This window comes from Esox lucius, chromosome 2 (genome assembly GCF_011004845.1).
Source record: "Esox lucius isolate fEsoLuc1 chromosome 2, fEsoLuc1.pri, whole genome shotgun sequence".
NCBI lineage: Eukaryota > Metazoa > Chordata > Actinopteri > Esociformes > Esocidae > Esox > Esox lucius.
In genome coordinates this window covers 6518202-6537254 of record NC_047570.1, presented here as the reverse complement: position 1 = coordinate 6537254, position 19053 = coordinate 6518202, and the positions used below count along the sequence as shown (strand labels likewise).

Genomic DNA, 19053 nt, shown 5'->3' with positions numbered 1-19053 from the left:
ATTGACATGCTTTAAAAGCACATTTAGTTTAGGTAGTACAAAATCACATTTGATTTTCAAAAGAGCAGTTGGTTTTGCTGGTTCTCATTTTGTTCAACTTTTCAAAATGACTTGGACTTGGGGATTCCCAGGATTGGCCTTTCATGATTTTCAAATGGGAATTCACAGTTTAAAAAGCGGGTCACCTTTTTTTCTTTATTGATTGTGTGATTACAGATCTCTGAACAAATAGTGTTGTTGTTTGGTTTCAATGTAATTAATAAATTCTAAAAGAGAAAAATCTGATTTTCCCTAATAACTCAATTCAGATACTGTTTTGAAATGCAGTGCATTCCATAAGTATTTGGACAGTGACAAAGGTTTTGTTGTTTTGGCTACTTCAGCAGATGTGTAATTTCAGGTGTTCACATCCATAAACTGAACTATCTGGGAAAAACTGCCTTTTTTATGCACAAGAGAGCTAAAAAAAAAAGTCAGGTGATCATAGGTGTGACATTTACATTTGAAGTCTGTTGCTGTTGCCTCTTAACATGAGGAGCAAAGAGGTGTAAATCTCAGGAAAGTAGGCCATCGTAAGGCTGAAAAATCTGAATAAATTGATCAGAGACAGCCAAAAGATTAGCAAAAGCAAATGACTAGAAATTCTCCCTCCATCAAAACTCTTTCAATGGCAGTTCATCTTGCGGCAGGAAAATTACCCCAAATCCCAAAAATGAGCCTGGGTTTCACTAGCTGAAGATAAAAATGCCCTAACACGAGCTGGAACTGAAGATGGCTTCAGTACACGCCTGCCAGAGAATCAACAGGGGAGAATCTGACTGTCTGTACTTTTAACCCATCATTGTTTCTTTGCAAATCCAATGTGTTGGAGTACACCCAAAACAACTTAACTATCACTATCCTAATACTTATGGACTGCATTGTACACATTTATTTTTGTCTATTTTTCTCCATTAAAAATAGGTGGAACAAAACTGTTTTTTAAACCAACGAACATTGCATCTGTCATATGTAAATACATGGTAGAAGGCCTGCTTATCTGCCTATTTTGTTAGTATTTAAGTCTGGCATTTGGATGCATCTCCATGTCATTTTCTTTCCCATCTTTTTCTCAGGCATCTGGTATAATCTTCTTAGAGGGCTCAGCAAAGTCGCAGTCATTGTAAATGTAAGTGTGTACCTCGTGTGAATATAATGAAAATGTTACATTTATTCCCTGGTCGCTAGTCAAAATTGTGCAATGTTGTAATTTGCATTAAGGGGACATTTGATTCACGTCTTGGTCAAGGTCATAACACTTCTCTTCTGTGCTCCAGGCGTTTGTCATTTCCTTCACGTCAGACTTCATCCCTCGACTGGTGTACCAGTACATGTACAGCTCCGATGGCTCTATGCACGGCTTCGTCAACCACACCCTGTCCTACTTCAACGTCACTGAGTTCCAGCCTGGCACTGCCCCTCTGCAGCCTCTGCACCTCGGTTACGAAGTGGAGCTATGCAGGTAAGAGCATCAAAATGCAATTTTCAATGAGTGTTTCATAATGAGAATATGTGAAAAGTTTGTCATACAAGAGAATCCCTTTTTTTGCCAACTCTATTCATATGGCAGATACAAGGACTACAGAGAGCCACCATGGTCCAACACGCCCTATGACCTCTCCAAAGAATTCTGGGCTATACTGGCTTGCCGGCTTGCCTTTGTCATAGTTTTTCAGGTCAGATGCCTATATAAGACGACAAGATGAGTCATTAAGGGTTACAACATTTCGTTGTGCATCTTTTTAATTGCTGTGTTTGGATGTGTTTAATCAAAGGAAGGTAAAATAAATGTTCTCCTTGTAGAATGTGGTGATGCTGATGAGCGACTTTGTCGACTGGCTAATCCCAGACATCCCCAAGGACATCAGTATGCAGATCCACAAGGAGAAGATCCTCATGGTGGAGCTGTTCATGAAAGAGGAGAAGGGCAAAAAGCGTCTCCGGGAGAACCACAGTAACCAAAGTCCTGTTCAGCCCCGCTGTCGCCCTTCCTCACAAGAAACTTCTAACTGCTAACTGCCTGTCGGGAGGGATGGCTCCAACTGCCTGTCCATCTGGTCAAAAACCTTCAGGCCCTCTAGTCTGGACTTGGATACATAACAAACACAGCGGTCCGCTCGAGCCAAGGGGGATGCGGTTATTGGCAGGCCTGTGCAACTGTGTCCGTTCTGACTTGTAGCAAGTCAATGCCCATTTTTTTGGTGAATCGGGTTTTGGGCCAAAAGCTCAGTGGTCTTTTTTTTCTCTTTTGCACAAAAAGTTTAACAATGCAGGAAGATGTCAGTCTTTTTTTGAGTATCTAAATTTATTTTGTACTGTTTGCCTTTTGAAGATACTAGGATCAGGGAAAGAAGCTTGCCATTCTGCCTGTTTACCAAGCCATTGAGCCAAATGTCTTGTTTTGTCTGTTTATTTTATTAGTCAGTTTATTACAGACATTATTAGGGTTAGGGTTAGTAGAGTTATTATTTAGTAGAGTTGTGAACAAACATTCTAGGCTCACAGTATATCAAACATTTAGATAGGAGAAACGGGAACAGTGACCTACAATTTTGTATTATAGCTACAATATTTTTTAGAGAGATTATTTTCCAATGAACTGGAATTATGGATTTTCCATTAACATGTTTCCTAACAAATAAATGATTTACATAATTTCAACTCTTAGCACAATAGAAAACAACAGTTTTTATTAAACTAAGGCCAAATTCACAAATGATGTTAAACAAAACCTTTTCTTCTCTCGCTCGCCATTTCACTCTGTTGTCTATGACCACTTTCTCTGTTTTACATAGTAGGTTTCATAATTATATAAATCAAGGGAAGCGCATGAGATAAGCAACTAGTTGATGCCCAGCCTGTGAGATATGCCTATTTATTTATAGATCAGAGACCATTGTAGATATTACATTTCTATATTATGACATGGACCCTCAGACCGTTGGAATGCATTGTATTATTCCCTATGTGACAATATATTTCATTTTCAATAACATGTACAGTTGAAAGTCTCTAAACATTCCTTTGACTACGGTACTAAAAAGTATACATCTCGGACAATGTCAGTTCTAGGAGAAGGCTGCCTTTGGAATATTAGTAGATGCATACTCATGTGTTTATGATATAAACGATAGCTAGCATTTTGCTTATAGAAAGAGCTCTTGTCCATTAACAAAGGCCAACATTTATTTCTTAGCACACCTACTATTTTTCTGTCAAATTACAAAACATATTATTTTCTGATACAAGGACATGTTTTTTCTAATTATCGTAACTCTTACTATTGTATCTTCATTGTATGACTTATGAATGCCTGCAACAATACTTTGCTTTTGACCTAGTGGCTTCTTATTCCCGACTGATTTTTACAGTCTTTCAGTTATTTCAGATATCTGTCTGGATATAGACTAAAGCAGAGAAGTAGAGAGAACCTTGTTGAAATATTCACCTTGATTGTGCAACATCATTATAAACGTCGTATTTGGACTAGGGGGTGTAACGGTACGCTAAAGTCAAGGTTCGGTACGTAACGGTACGGTCAAGTCACGGCTCGGTACGTACGGGAAATGTTAAGTCACGGTTCGGTACGATTTCAGTACAGTGGGAAAATATATGCAAAACATAACATTTCTTTTAATTTATTATTAAGTTATACATTTTGTCCATTGCCACTGTAGTTAAGCCTACACTAGGTAGTACTTTTTCAGAAAAAAAAAACTATTAAGGCATTTTGCAAATTCTCAACAGTGAGAAAGCAGTTCCGCACCAATAATGTCCGATAGAGAATACATTTCCGAATAATAATATGAAAAATAGAATGACCTTTTCTTAAATAAGCGCTAACTCAGAGTTCAATGTTGTAGTTAGCCTTGGTAATGTTAGCTTAGCGTTCCTGATTGCAAGCTATTGAAAGCTAGTAGACGAGGGACGAATTGGCTGTTTGTCATCTATAGCGGACATTATAATTTCTTACATTAAGCAAACTTCGCTCATGTGCTAGGTTAATTCAGCTAATTTCCGTCTCTGGGGGAAACTGAGTTTAGAATGTTAGACTATATTCATTCGGAACACAACCCGTACCGAAACGAACGTCCTGCACCGAACGGTACAGTGCGGATACGTGTACAGTTACACCCCTAATTTGGATGTATTGCATTCTGGATTTTTAACAGCAGGGTTTATTAACACTAGAGATCAGTGAGCCAGTGATATTTTAATTAAAATAAACCAATACGTTATGACAAGTTTGTTTTTTGTGTTTATTAGAACAACTCAATTGATTTTGACTCACGACCAAATTGAAGCACTGGGTTATCTGAGTCGTGACCCAAGATTTGCGTCACAATGTTTTGTGGAGAAAAGTGCAATATGGAAAACGATTATTCTGAAGCTATATTTGATAGTAAATTAAGCAGTTATATTAGACCCATCTTTTACCGTCATGTGAAAAAGTTAATTCACCCCCTGTTAAGTTTTCTATACATTTTTCTATACATATTTGGACGTAAAGATATTTAATGTTTACTTTAACACTATTCATAGATAAAGGTAACCGGTTATGGTGGCCACCATAATAAATGAGACAAAGATTATACTTCACAATAATTTAGCAAAAATCTATAGAAATTTAATTTTATAGTGGAAAAGGTAGTTACACCCAAATATTTAATAGCTGGTGTTGCACCCTTTGGCTGATATAACTTTCTTTTCCCATTTCTTGGAATAATTGTTTTTTTTCACATTTCTTGGAATAATAAATATTTCTGTACAATAAATTTCAATGTTGTCATGTTTTAGGGCTTTCTTACATGCATGGACCGCTTCAATTCCCCCCACTGATAGGATTGAGATTGGGTTTAGGCGGAACCATTTCATTACCCTCCATTTTTTCTTGGAGCCATTCTATTGTAGCTTTGCTTGAGAGTTCTGAATCATTGTCCTGTTACAAGATACATTTTTGTTTCCACTTTTTAAAAGATGGCCATGCATTGTCTTCAGGAATTCTCAGGTACAGTATGGAATTCATAGATGATTAAATGATGGCAGTTGGGCAGGTCTTGTGGTTGCAAACCATAATGCCATGCAATGACAGCTTTTTTTTTGGTGTCTGAACTTGCGGTCAAATAACTCCACCTATGACTCATTTGTACAGTGCACATTGTTCAAGCTGATTTGTTCACTGGCCAAGTGTTGTCTAGCAAATATCAGTTGTGACATTTAGACACACAAGGGTGTGTACTCTTTTTCTGACAGTTGACTCATACACTTTGACATAGATTGTGATGAGAGGTATGTAGCTCCCTTGCAGTTGCCCTGGAGAGCATCATCAAGTAAGCCCTTAGTCGGAATTTGGTGGTACGATCTGTCCTATGTAGGTTACTAATGGCCTGACATTTTCTGCATTTGTAGATAAATCAGACAGTGGAATGATTTACAAACCCGATTCCAAAAAGGTTGGGACACAGTACAATTGTGAATAAAAACAGAATGCAATGATGTGGAAGTTTCAAATGTCTATATTTTATTCAGAATACAACATAGATGACATATCAAATGTTTATACTCAGAAAATGTATCACTTTAAGGGAAAAATAAGTTGATTTTAAATTTCATGGCATCAACACATCTCAAAAAAGTTGGGACAAGGCCATGTTTACCACTGTGTGGCATCCCCTCTTCTTTTAATAACAGACTGCAAACGTCTGGGGACTGAGGAGACAAGTTGCTCATGTTTATGAATAGGAATGTCATCCCATTCTTGTCTAATACAGGCTTCTAGTTGCTCAACTGTCTTAGGTCTTCTTTGTCGCACCTTCCTCTTTATGATGCGCCAAATGTTTTCTATGGGTGAAAGATCTGATTTCAGTACCCGGATCCTTCTTCTATGCAGCCATGACATTGTAATTGATGTGTTATGTGGTCTGGCATTGTCATGTTGGAAAATGCAAGGTCTTCCCTGAAAGAGACGACGTCTGGATGGGAGCATATGTTGTTCTAGAACTTGGATATAACTGTCAGCATTGATGGTGCCTTTCCAGATGTGTAGGCTGTGTGTGTGGCCCATGCCACACGCACTCATGCAACCCCATACCATCAGAGATGCAGGCTTTTGAACTGAGCGCTGATAACAACATGGGTTGTTCTTGTCCTCTTTAGTCCAGATGACATGGCATCCCAGTTTTCCAAAATTAACTTAAAATTTTGATTCGTCTGACCACAGAACACTTTTCCACTTTGCCACAGTCCTTTTCAAATGATCCTTGGCCCAGAGAAAACGCCTGCGCTTCTGGATCCTGTTTAGATACAGCTTCTTTTTTGACCTATTGAGTTTTAGCCGGCAACGGCGAATGGCACGGTGGATTGTGTCCACCGACAATGTTTTCTGGAAGTATTCCTGAGCCCATGTTGTGATTTCCATTACAGTATCACTCCTGTATGTGATGCAGTGCCATCTGAGGGCCCGAAGATCACGGGCATCCAGTATGGTTTTCCGGCCTTGACCCTTACACACAGAGATTGTTCCAGATTCTCTGAATCTTTGGATAATATTATGCACTGTAGATGATGATAACTTGAAACTCTTTGCAATTTTTCTATGAGAAACTCCTTTCTGATATTGCTCCACAATTTTCTGCCGCAGCATTGGGGGAATTGGTGATCCTCTGCCCATCTTGTCTTCTGAGAGAAACTGCCACTCTGAGAGGCTCTTTTTATACCCAATCATGTTGCCAATTGACATAATAAGTTGCAAATTGGTCCTCCAGCTGTTCCTTATCTGTACATGTAACTTTTCCGGCCTCTTATTGCTACCTGTCCCAACTTTTTTGGAATGTGTAGCTCTCATGAAATCCAAAATGAGTCAAGGTAAACCTTTGTTAGGACTGAAACCATCTGGCTACTCTATTATTTTTATAATTATTATTATTGTTATACTTACACAGCTTCGTAATCATGGTGAGGATGAAGGAATGTGTCCATTAGTCTCCGGAATGTACTGGCTGCACTGAGCAGATCCGAATGAATGCTGTCTTTGACCTATCTTCCGAGGTCACTCGTACATGCCAATAACCTTTGGTCAGGTCTAGTGTGATGATATACATGGCCTTCCCTAGGCAATCCAGGAACTCATCAACTCCTGGCATTGCATATACGTGAAACGTAGAAATGGCGTTTAAGCCTCTGAAATCATTGCAGATGCTGATGGACCCGTCCAGTTTTGTAACCAGGACTATAGGGCTGGACAACTCACTGATGGATGGTTCAATGACCCCCAGACACAGCACTGGGCAATTAAGTTATAAGGTAAGCTGTGGCCTTAATACAGTTAACGTTATTATCAACCAGAGAAAATATAGTGTCAAGGATATGGGCAAAGATAAAGTTTGAGCTTGGCTTGTCATTATTTTCTCCTGTGCTGGGTGTGATACAGAACAGCCGTTGACTGTCTGGGAAGTTTCCCGCTGTTAGACAAGCAGCTATCATCTTTGTTTTTCAAATACATTAACTTAGCTAGACAGTCTGAAGAACTAGCAGTGATTTGTAGCTGTAAGTTACACGTTTGTGATTATCAGGGTTTAATCTGTTTTTGTGTGTGATGGTGTTTGCATCTGTGAAGTACAACAAAAAACGGTAATTACAAGGTAAAAGTACAGGAATAAAACATTCACGTACACAGTATATCATAGAATGATAATAAAATCGCCTGGGTTAACTCGAAGGAAAAGCCAAAGCAAAGTGATGTGTCTTTAACAGTGATTTAAAGTGATATGCCTATGCCACAACATTACTCTTTTCCCTCAAATTTCTTTAAAAAAATATTCTTGATTCCTTTTCAGTAGGGCATGAGGAGTATATCTGATTTTGTTTCAGGTGACATAATGAAGCCCACTGCATGGATGCTGTCTGTGGAGGGTCAAGTGGTCATGGGACCTCACCATGACTTCATTAGTGGTTTGGCTGCCGTTTTTGCCAGCTACTACAACTTCAATTTGAAGTATGCTGAAGGTGCTTCATGCATGGAATTTATCCAAAGGTAAATGTCTACATTAATATTGTACTTGAGGGCTTTTTAAAGTAGTAATGTTTGGGTGTTGAGTTTGTAAGTGGCCCAGAACCACAGCAGGCTTTATACACTATTGTGTCTGTGCTGGAGACTAGAGAGGAAGCTGTTTTAAAAATGTTGTGTTCAGCTTTCAGTACTTTTGTAGGTTCTAACATAATTTTTGTTGTTTGAAGTTTAGTTCCATTTTTGTACTTGCACCGCCCTCAAAAGGGCATCGCTATTGGTTTACCCTCACAAGGCCCCACCATGGCACCTATGAAAGAATGACTGCACTATGTTGACTGAAGTGTTTGTGATGGAAATGGTTTTCAGTTCCTGTTATTTTAAATGGTTGCTGTTTGACTGAACCACAGTAATGTCACCTTGTCCAAACTAAGATAACTTAAGTTTTGCTCTGTAATACAACAGCAGTGACCCACTGAAAGCCGTGGGGACTGTTTGGGAAATTACAACTTTTCATCCCACTTGAATTAAACTTACAGTGAGGAGAACAATTATTTGATACACTGACATTTTGCAGGTTTTCCCACTTACAAAGCATGTAGTGAGTGACGGAATCTAAAACAAAAATTCAGAAAATCACATTGTATGATTTTTAATTAATTAATTAGCATTTTATTGCATGACATAAGTATTTGATACATCAGAAAAGCAGAACTTAATATTTGGTACAGAAACCTTTGTTTGCAATTACAGAGATCATACATTTCCTGTAGTTCTTGACCAGGTTTGCACACACTGCAGCAGGGATTTTGGCCCACTCCTCCATATAGGCTAGGCCACTCCAGGACCTTGAGATGCTTCTTACGAAGCCACTCCTTAGTTGCCCTGGCTGTGTGTTTCGGGTCATTGTCATGCTGGAAGACCCAGCCACGACCCGTCTTCAATGCTCTTACTAAGGGAAGGAGGTTGTTGGCCAAGATCTCGCGATACATGGCCCCATCCATCCTCCCCTCAATACGGTGTAGTCGTCCTTTCCCCTTTGCAGTAAAGCATCCCCAAAGAATGATGTTTACACCTCCATGCTTCACGGTTGGTGTTCTTCTTCCTCCAAACACGGCGAGTGGAGTTTAGACCAAAATGCTCTATTTTTGTCTCATCAGACCACATAACCTTCTCCCATTCCTCCTCTGGATCATCCAGATGGTCACTGGTAAACTTCAGACAGGCCTGGACATGCGCTGGCTTGAGCAAGGGACCTTGCTTCCGCTGCAGGATTTTAATCCATGACGGCGTAGTGTGTTACTAATGGTTTTCTTTGAGACTGTGGTCCCAGCTCTCTTCAGGTCATTGACCAGGTCCTGTCCTGTAGTTCTGGGCTGATCCCTCACCTTCCTTATGATCATTGATGCCCCACGAGGTGAGATCTTGCATGGAGCCCCAGACCAAGGGAGGATGACCGTTGTCTTGAACTTCTTCCATTTTCTAATAATTGTGCCAGCAGTTGTTGCCTTCTCACCAAGCTGCTTGCCTATTGTCCTGTAGGAAAACCAGCTAAATCGGCAGTGTATCAAATACTTGTTCTCCCCACTGTATAGCTTTCCTCGTGTGCTTTTGTTTATAGGTGCTTTTTGGGCATTAATCCAGAGCCGGGCACAAAATCAAAGCGACAGCGAGGACAATTCAACCAGAAAGTGTGTACACTATTCAGGAAAGTCATTGACTTTGAGTTGATGTCAATGTAGTAACTGTGAAAAGCAAGACATGCATACAGCATGAGTTAACTGTTTACTGTTTCATAAGTGTGTTTTGAATATTTCACTGTTCTGTTTTATTTAATTTATTTGTTAAACTGGAGGTGAAAAATGTCTTTAATATTCAATTTTATGTATATTGCGCCAATTGATTGATTCTACAGGAGCATACCGCTAAATCACAGTAATCTACTGGCATAATTACTGTGAGGTCACATTATACAGCTGTCATTTTACAATAATGGACTGTAAAATGATACAGTAACTTACTGTGAAAGTAATGTAACTAGTTCCCAGTAATTTACTGTAAATGTACATACAGTAACTTACTGTGAAAGTAATGCAACTAGTAGCCAGTAATTTACTGTAAGTCTACAGTCAATTATTTTACAGCACAGTTAAAACCTGGCACACACCTCTTTATTAAGCCTGGCATATTCTAATGTGTAGTTAGGGTCCATGTTAAAATATGCTGACTGCACTAAGCCGGTAATTAGTGGAGCTTGTCGCCGTATTGCCCAAAAGAACATTGCCCTCACTCCCTCCAACAGCTTGTCATCTTCCCACAGTGCATCCCGGTACCATCACTTCCCCAGGTAAACAGTGCACATGTACACAGCCGTCAATGTGATGTAAAAGAAAATGGGACTCATCGAACCAGAGGCCTAGACTACGAAGCAAGTTCCACATGTCCAGGATTTCTTTCTGTTAGCTGGTTTCACTAACTTAACAACCGCAATACTGCATAAGCTGTGTCACAACAGTGGTAATCAGTTTGTTAAATCAACCCAGAGTTTTCCAATCTAGCGACAAGCACGTTCACATAAAATGCAAAGAAAACCAAGGAGCTTGATTTCCTGGAATACAGGAAATCAACAGGCTGCAGTCACACCCGTAGTTCTTATCGACAGCACTAAGTTGGAGCATGCGTCCAGCTTCAGATTCCTATTTTCCAAATGCCACCAAAATGTCTCCTGCCGCACCAGAGGAGACAATACACTAGACAATGCTTACACAAACATTCCGGAGATTTACCAAGCCATTCTCCTCCCGTACATGGAACAGTCTGATCATCTTTCACTGTTCCTACTCCCCAAGTATTTACCCCTCAATAAACATGTGAAACCATCAGTGAGGACAGTCAAAGTGTGGCCAGAGGGGTCAGAGTTTGTTCACCACTCAAGCCACCCTTGATTCCCATATGGACATTGAGACATATGATTCCTCCTTTTTGGATTACATCAACATCTGTACCAACAATATCACCACTCATAAAGTAATAAAGACCTTCCCCAACCAGAAGGCTTGGATGAAACGTGAGGTCCGACAACTGCTAAAGGCACATGACACTTGATGTGGAGGCCCACAGCTCATCCAAGGCCAACCTGAAAAGGGGCATCAAGATGGCAAAAAATCACCACAAAGTGCAGATTGAGGAGCACTTCAACAACAACTCCAAACCCCGACGCATGTGGCAGGGAATCCAAGCCATCCTTGACTGCCGGCCAAAGAACCCTACCCCCACAGCCAGCGACATCTCCTTCACCGACTAGTTAAACAGGTTCTAAGCACGCTTCGACAGGGAAAACAAAGAGCTAGCCAATAAAGCGGAACTCCACAGATGTGTCGTCTACACTGAGCAGGGTGAATGCACGCAAGGCTTCTGGTCCTGATGGCGTCCCTGGGTGTGTACTCAGAGCATGTGCTGGACAGCTGGCCAAGGTCTTTACTGACATTTTCAACCTGTCACTGGCACAGTCGGTTGTCCCCACATGCTTCAAGACCACAACCATTGTGCCAGTGTCAAAGCAGTCGACTGCGTCTAGCCTGAACGACTTCTGAACAGTCGCACTCACCCCCACTATCATGAAGTGCTTCGAAAGTCTAGTCCTGGCCCACCTTAAGTCCTGCCTCCCCCAACACTGGATCCCCACCAGTTTGCCTACCGGTCAAACAGGTTTTACAGTCTGCCCTCACCCTCCTGGACAAAACCAACATTTATGTGAGAATGCTATACATATACACTCACCTAATGGATTATTAGGAACACCATACTAATACTGTGTTTGACCCCCTTTCGCCTTCAGAACTGCCTTAATTCTACGTGGCATTGATTCAACAAGGTGCTGAAAGCATTCTTCAGAAATGTTGCCCCATATTGATAGGATAGCATCTTGCAGTTGATGGAGATTTGTGGGATGCACATCCAGGGCACGAAGCTCCCGTTCCACCACATCCCAAAGATGCTCTATTGGGTTGAGATCTGGTGACTGTGGGGGCCATTTCAGTACAGTGAACTCATTGTCATGTTCAAGAAACCAATTTGAAATGATTTGAGCTTTGTAAAATGGTGCATTATCCTGCTGGAAGTAACCATCAGAGGATGGGTACATGGTGGTCATAAAGGGATGGACATGGTCAGAAACAATGCTCAGGTAGGCCGTGGCATTTAAACGATGCCCAATTGGCACTAAAGGGCCTAAAGTGTGCCAAGAAAACATCCCCCACACCATTACACCACCACCAGCAGCCTGCACAATGGTAACAAGACATGATGGATCCATGTTCTCATTCTGTTTACGCCAAATTCGGACTCTACCATCTGAATGTCTCAACAGAAATCGAGACTCATCAGACCAGGCAACATACTTCCAGTCTTCAACTGTCCAATTTTGGTGAGCTCGTGCAAATTGTAGCCTCTTTTTCCTATTTGTAGTGGAGATGAGTGGTACCCGGTGGGGTCTTCTGCTGTTGTAGCCCATCCGCCTCAAGGTTGTGCGTGTTGTGGCTTCACAAATGCTTTGCTGCATACCTTAGTTGTAACAAGTGTTTATTTCAGTCAAAGTTGCTCTTCTATCAGCTTGAATCAGTCGGCCCATTCTCCTCTGACCTCTAGCATCAACAAGGCATTTTGCTCACAGGACTGCCGCATACTGGATGTTTTTCCCTTTTCACACCATTCTTTGTAAACCCTAGAAATGTTTGTGCGTTAAAATCCCAGTAACTGAGCAGATTGTGAAATACTCAGACTGGCCCATCTGGCACCAACAACCATGCCACGCTCAAAATTGATTAAATCACCTTTCTTTCCCATTCTGACATTCAGTTTGGAGTTCAGGAGATTGTCTTGACCAGGACCACACCCCTGAATGCATTGAAGCAACTGCCATGTGATTGGTTGATTAGATAATTGCATTAATGAGAAATTGAACAGGCGTTCCTAATAATCCTTTAGGTGAGTGTACTTCAGCTCAGCATTCAAAACAGTCATCCCCTCTAAGCTGATGTCCAGCTTCCTGCCATCGTAGACCTCCAGCGCAAGCGATGTTTGCGCAGGGCACACAGGATCATCAGGGACCCTTCACCCAAATGCCACAAACTGTTTGTCTTCCTACCATCGGGTAGGCGGTACAGGTATCTTCGTTCCTGCACCAGCAGGCTCAGGAACAGTTTATTTCCATCTACTGCAACCCTGCTTAAATATGTGACCCAGAGAACTGTGAACTCCACTAAACATACCCCCCGACCTCTCAGGGACCTTGTTGCACTACTTTGTACCACTCTGACACTGCCTTGCAAGTAAGGTTTTGTCTGTCTCTTGCTATTCTTGCTATTCTAAGAGACCCTCTCACTATTCTTACACTAAGCTCCACTGGATATTCTAAGAATGGTGATGCCATTTTCAATTGAGAATTGATTGGTCAGTAGGTGGTGCTTTTATACGTGTTGATCTGTTATCTCAAATAAAACCTGCAGGTTAGCTGTGCAGCATAAGCTACCACGGCGATGTAACCCAGAAAGAAGTGAACCACCCTTGTGATACTGATAATCAAGGGCTTAACCTGAGGTTAGCTTGCTAACCCCAAATCCTGCTTCATGGAATAGGCCTCTGGTGACCTTGTTCCACTGCTCCAAGGTCCAGTTCCGATGCGCGCTTGTCCATTGTAGGTGCTTTCAATGGTCGACAATGGTCGTCATGGGCACTCTGACTGGTCTGCGGCTACACAGATCCATACACAGCAGGGTGTGATGCACTGTGTGTTGAGACATTCCTTCTGCAACCATCATTATTATTAACACCACTGCTGACTGAGGGCACCCAATAAGACAATTCAGAGATTCTCAGACTCAGTCGTCTGGCCATAACAATTTGTCCCTTGTCAAAGTCGATCAGGTCTTTACTGCTTCGGATAATGCAGGTTTTGTGCTATCAGGGGAATAATCTCTGTGTGGATATAACAATCTGTATTATCTCACTAAAGGACGGACCAGTTTATCCAAGATACCAGGGTGTTTAGCGCTCCCCTTGGGGACAAAACAGTTTTGGGAACTGTAATTCATCAAGGATGAATGGCTGCCGGGTAAGACATCAATGCAGGGTTTATCTCACAAAAGGACTGACGAGTTATCCAAGTGTTGGGAGCGCAAGGATTGAGATACTGCGGTGGTAGATTTACCCTGGAGGCTACTGGTAATCTTTTGCCATCAGGGGAATAGCTTCTGTGTAAATTGTATAAATCTGCTGCTGTATTTTTTATATTTAGCTTTTTTTTATGCTTTTTTGTTTTGTCTGTTTTGGGTAATTTCTTAATCATTATATTTCTTATTTTGTTTGTACTTTTTAATCATTGAACCTAAACTGTACATATGAACATATGTACACAGGGCCCAGCTGTAAAAGAGATCTTGGTCTCAGTCTTTGTTCCTTGTTGAAATACAGCACTGGAAATAATTAAGAGACCACTCCTAATTTTTCTTAAATAAAAATGTATCTACATGCATGGCAGCCATTCCATTCCAGTGTCTGTTAAATTCCAATACAGGCACACCTAATTTTACTTAATGAGGTACAGATTAGGTGATTACCTGAACCAAATATAATTTTACGAGGAAAATTATAAAAACCACTGCTGTGGTCCTCATTATCCTCTTGCAGTAGGTCCAGCTGGATGGCAAAAACAGTGCAAGTAATACCTAAAAAGTAATTTGGATTAAAAAAAAACTATTCAGCATGACAAAAAAGTTGAAAAGAAAAGCTTTGTGTGAGGAACAGAAGGGGCAGGGCTGAAGTTGTGCAAAGCTAGAAAAAAGCCCTTCATCAATGAGAAGCAAAGAAGAGCCAGGCTGAAGTTTGCAAAAGACCATAAGGATTGGACCATAGAGGAATGGAGTAAGGTCATCTTCTCTGATGAGTCACATTTTCAACTTTGCCCAACACCTGGATGTCTAATGGTTAGACGGAGACCTGGAGAGGCCTACAAGCCACATTCAATCAATCAGTCAAATTTATTTATAAAGCCCTTTCTACAACAGCAGTTGTCACAAAGTGCTTTTACTGAAACACCCGGCCTTAAACCCCAAGGAGCAAACAAAAGTAGTGTTGAATTTAGTTAGAAAAAATGTCCCTAAGCAGAAGAAACCTAGAGAGGACCCAGGCTCAGATGTGTGACCAGTCCTCTTCTGGCTATGCTGGGTGAGATATTAAGAGAATTTAGACTAGGTCAGAAGTATGACCAGATGGACAAGGACAGGGACAGCAACGGGCCCCCCAAACCATGTACTCTGCAGGTGTGGACTAAAGTTTAAAACGGGAGGAGACTGGGAAAATTCTGAAAATGCATTCCTCATATCAACAACGATTTATATTGGAGAAGGAGAACTTAGTGGGGAAGGAGAACTGACCCAATCCCCCAGCACAATAGTATAGCAGCGTATGACCTTGGAACTGAGACGGGGGGGTCCAGCGACACTGTAGCCCTACCCAGGGGAGGCCCCGGACAGGGCCCAACAGGCAGGAAATCAATCCACCCACATTGCCAGGCATCAACGAAAGGGACACCCACCAACCGCAACCACCCTGAATGAGGTCTGAGTATTGCCAGCAGAGTACAGCCCAATTGAACAAGTGCGCAACAGAGAGACAACAACAAGCCAGTGACTCTTCTTCCGAAAGGCATTGGAGAGAGGGCATCCCAGTGGCGATGAGAGCCCACCTGACAAGACAGCAAGGGTGGACAGTATCAAGCCTTCTGGTCACCTTCACGCCCCCGGGCCAGGCCACACCTAATCATAAACCGTGCTGTAGAGATGAGTCTTTAGAAGACACCTGAAAGTTTGCACTGAGTTTGCATTTCTAACCTTAACTGGCAGGTCATTCCACAGTAGTAGATCTCTATGAGAAAAGGCTGTGCCTCCGGCTGTTTGTTTAGAAATCCTAGGTACAATTAAAAGGCCTGCATCTTGCGATCGTATGTTACGTGTAGGTATGTATGGCTGGATCATTTCAGCAAGGTAAGTAGGAGCAAGTCCATGTATTGATTTATAGGTTAAGAGTAAAACCTTAAAATCAGCCCTAACCCTAACAGGCAGCCATTGTAAGGACGCTAGTACAGGAGTGATGTTGTTCAAAATGTTTTGTTCTAGTTAGGATTCTAGCAGCAGTGTGCAGCACTAATTGAAGTTTATTTATTGACTTGTCAGGGTAACCGAAAAGAAGAGCATTGCAGTAATCTAGTCTTGAAGTAACAAAGCATGGATTCGTTTTTCTTAGAAGGTTTCTGATTTTTGCAATGTTTCGAGGGATGAAAATAAGCAACTCTTGAGACATATTTTATATGTTCATCAAAGGAGAGCTCAGGGTTAAAGGTAACGCCGAGGTTTGTTACAGTTTTTTGTGGTATGACCATGCAGCTTTCGAGGTTCACAGTGAGATCTGCGAACAACATTGTCTCACACCCACTGTGAAATTTGGTGGAGGATCTCTGATGATCTGGGGATGCCTCAGCAATGCTGGAATCAGGCAGACTTGTCTTTTTGAAGGACGCATGAATCAAGCCAAGTACAAGGTTATCCTGGAAGAACCTGCTTCCTTCTGCTCTGACAATGAGACTCTGAGAATAGTTTTTTTTCAACAGGACAATGCCACACAACCAGGTCAATCAAGGTGTGGATGGAAGACCACCAGATCAAAACCCTGTCATGGGCAGCCCAATGGTCACAAGCCATCAAACAAAGCCGAGCTACTTGGAATTTTGTGCTAGGAGTGGCAGAAAGTCACCCAACACCAATGTGACACACTGGTGTAGAGCATGCCAAGAAGCATGAAAGCTGTGATTAAAAATCTGGGTTATTCCACCAAATATTGATTTCTCTTCCTAAGTTAAACCATTAGTATTTTGTTGTTGAAAATTATTATGAATTTGTTTTCTTTGCATTATCTGAGGACTTGAAAACAATGCATATATTTTTTGGTTGTTTTGAACAGTTGTTATTTTCTACAAATAAATGCAATATTTTAATTTGGAATTTGGGAGTAATGTTGTCAGTAGTTTATAGAATAAAACAAAACTGTTCATTTTACTCAAATACATACATATCAATAAAATAACTAGAGAAACTGATAATTTTGCAGTGGTCTCTTAATTTTTTTCCAGAGCTGTGTAAGTTTAATAATAATAATAATATGACACTGCTAAGAAAATGCTGGAATGGCTTCGGGACAAGTCTGTCAACGTCCTTAAGTGGCCCAGTCAGTCTGGACATCAGGGAAGATGTCAAACTTTGCAGTTCACCAACACTCCAACACAGTAGGTGGCGGTAACGCACCAATCGTGTTGGATGTCAACCTCCCCGAAAAACCTACAGAACCAACACAGTAGGTGGCGGTAACGCACCAATCGTGTTGGATGTCAACCTCCCCGAAACACCTACAGAACCAACACAGTAGGTGGCGGTAACGCACCGATCGTGTTGGATGTCAACTTCCCCGAAAAACCTACAGAACCAAGAAATAGAAAAGGTAGAGCCCCGCGAAGATCACTTCCGTTTATAGCTGGTTCCCTATTAAATCAAGATGAGCTCGTTTAACAGTATATTGCTGAAGATTTCGGGAGAACTTATTGGTGAACAATTGGAAAAAATTAAGTTCCTTTGTATAAAAGATATAGGAAAAAATCGTCTCGAAAAGATGACCACCGGCTTCCAACTTTTCACTGTCCTAATGGAAAGGAACAAACTTGGACCTGACAACACTGAATTTCTAGTTTCAGTTTTGACACAGATTGGTCGGCTAGATCTTGCTGAAATAATTGACGGCCAAAAGGAATTGCCATCGAATCAACTTCCTTCAGACGAAGAACAAGGTAGATTCATAGTTTTTTCGTGGTCCCCAACTTTTATGGCAAAATTAGTTTGTTGACATGCCTGTATAAGCCACTATTTTGGGGGGACGGGTGGGGCCGCGACTACGCTGTCTGAGTTGCTTAGTCATCTTTGATCTGTAGGCTTGTCAATGTGGCTACAGGATACGAGGAATCCTATCAAAAGTTCTTACTCCTTTCTAACATGATCTCATAAATATATATTTTATTTCCTGTGAGGTGTCTGAAATATAACTTTTGTTAATACTTAAACCTCTCTTTCACCAGCAAAACTGGAAATTGCAACACAAGTGATTACTGAAAACCTTGGAAAGAAGTGGAGGGCATATGGGCGTAAACTTGGCCTGACAGAAACCAAACTGGACACTATCTCAGGGAAGCACCCTAATGACCTGGAGGAACAAGTGTTGTGTCTTCTAAGGGAATGGCGTAAAATACATAAAGCAGAAGCCAAAACAGACACTTTGATCAAAGCCCTTCGCTCCTGTGATCAGAACTACACAGCTGATTTGATTGAGACAGAACTTGAAAAATGTAAAGCCAATGCTTGAGAGTAAAAGTAGGGGAAAAAAGTATTTTTCTCTTTTCTTAAGTATTCATTCATTGCTCTCTTCTGGTGCTTCATAAGATTCAATAAGTAATCTAAAATATTGCCAACATAAGTATACTGGTATTAATGGATTGAAAGGTATAATTCTATGTACTTTAAGTCGGAAAACTCTTGGTACGTACTTTATATTCATGGATTTTGCGTGCTGTTATAAGCAGGAATGTGGGAAATGGGTTTTTGCTGAAGGAGTTGCATTGTGGATATGAACGCTGCATTGGTACATAAGGGAATGTGCAATTTTTCTAAAACAGATTAACTATGAATATCACACAAGTTAATAAATCTGTATTAAAATGTAATTTGATATTGATGTAAACACTTAAGGTTAAATGTCTGAATGAAGCAATTCTGTTCACCTCAAACTGGTGCTTATACATTGTTACAAGAAACATTTTCTGTTTGAGTCTACTGGCATGTCAAGATTTTCCTTTGTTGCAGTAATATAAGTTCAAACATTGTATGGACACATTTGGAAAACAGTGTTTAAAT

At 41.0% G+C, this 19053-nt stretch overlaps 2 protein-coding genes across 7 annotated transcripts in view; both read left to right on the top strand.

Annotated features, from left to right (window-relative positions):
* The window catches only part of ano1a (anoctamin 1, calcium activated chloride channel a), a 30745-nt gene extending 26462 nt beyond the window's left edge, over positions 1–4283 (top strand). For all 6 annotated transcript variants that reach the window (XM_034297202.1, XM_020055861.2, XM_010881865.4 and 3 more), the window contains 4 exons: positions 1116–1168; positions 1317–1501; positions 1610–1715; positions 1843–4283. In XM_034297202.1, the coding sequence (XP_034153093.1) occupies positions 1116–1168; positions 1317–1501; positions 1610–1715; positions 1843–2055 (557 nt within the window). In that variant the 3' untranslated portion in view covers positions 2056–4283. The remainder of the gene's footprint in view (positions 1–1115; positions 1169–1316; positions 1502–1609; positions 1716–1842) is intronic.
* A 13290-nt stretch (positions 4284–17573) lies between these two features.
* Positions 17574–18861, top strand: fadd (Fas (tnfrsf6)-associated via death domain). The gene is given in 2 exon segments (NM_001305640.1): positions 17574–17936; positions 18222–18861. Coding segments are annotated over 2 exon segments (573 nt in total). The 5' UTR covers positions 17574–17647; the 3' UTR covers positions 18506–18861.
* The last annotated feature ends 192 nt before the right edge of the window (positions 18862–19053 follow it).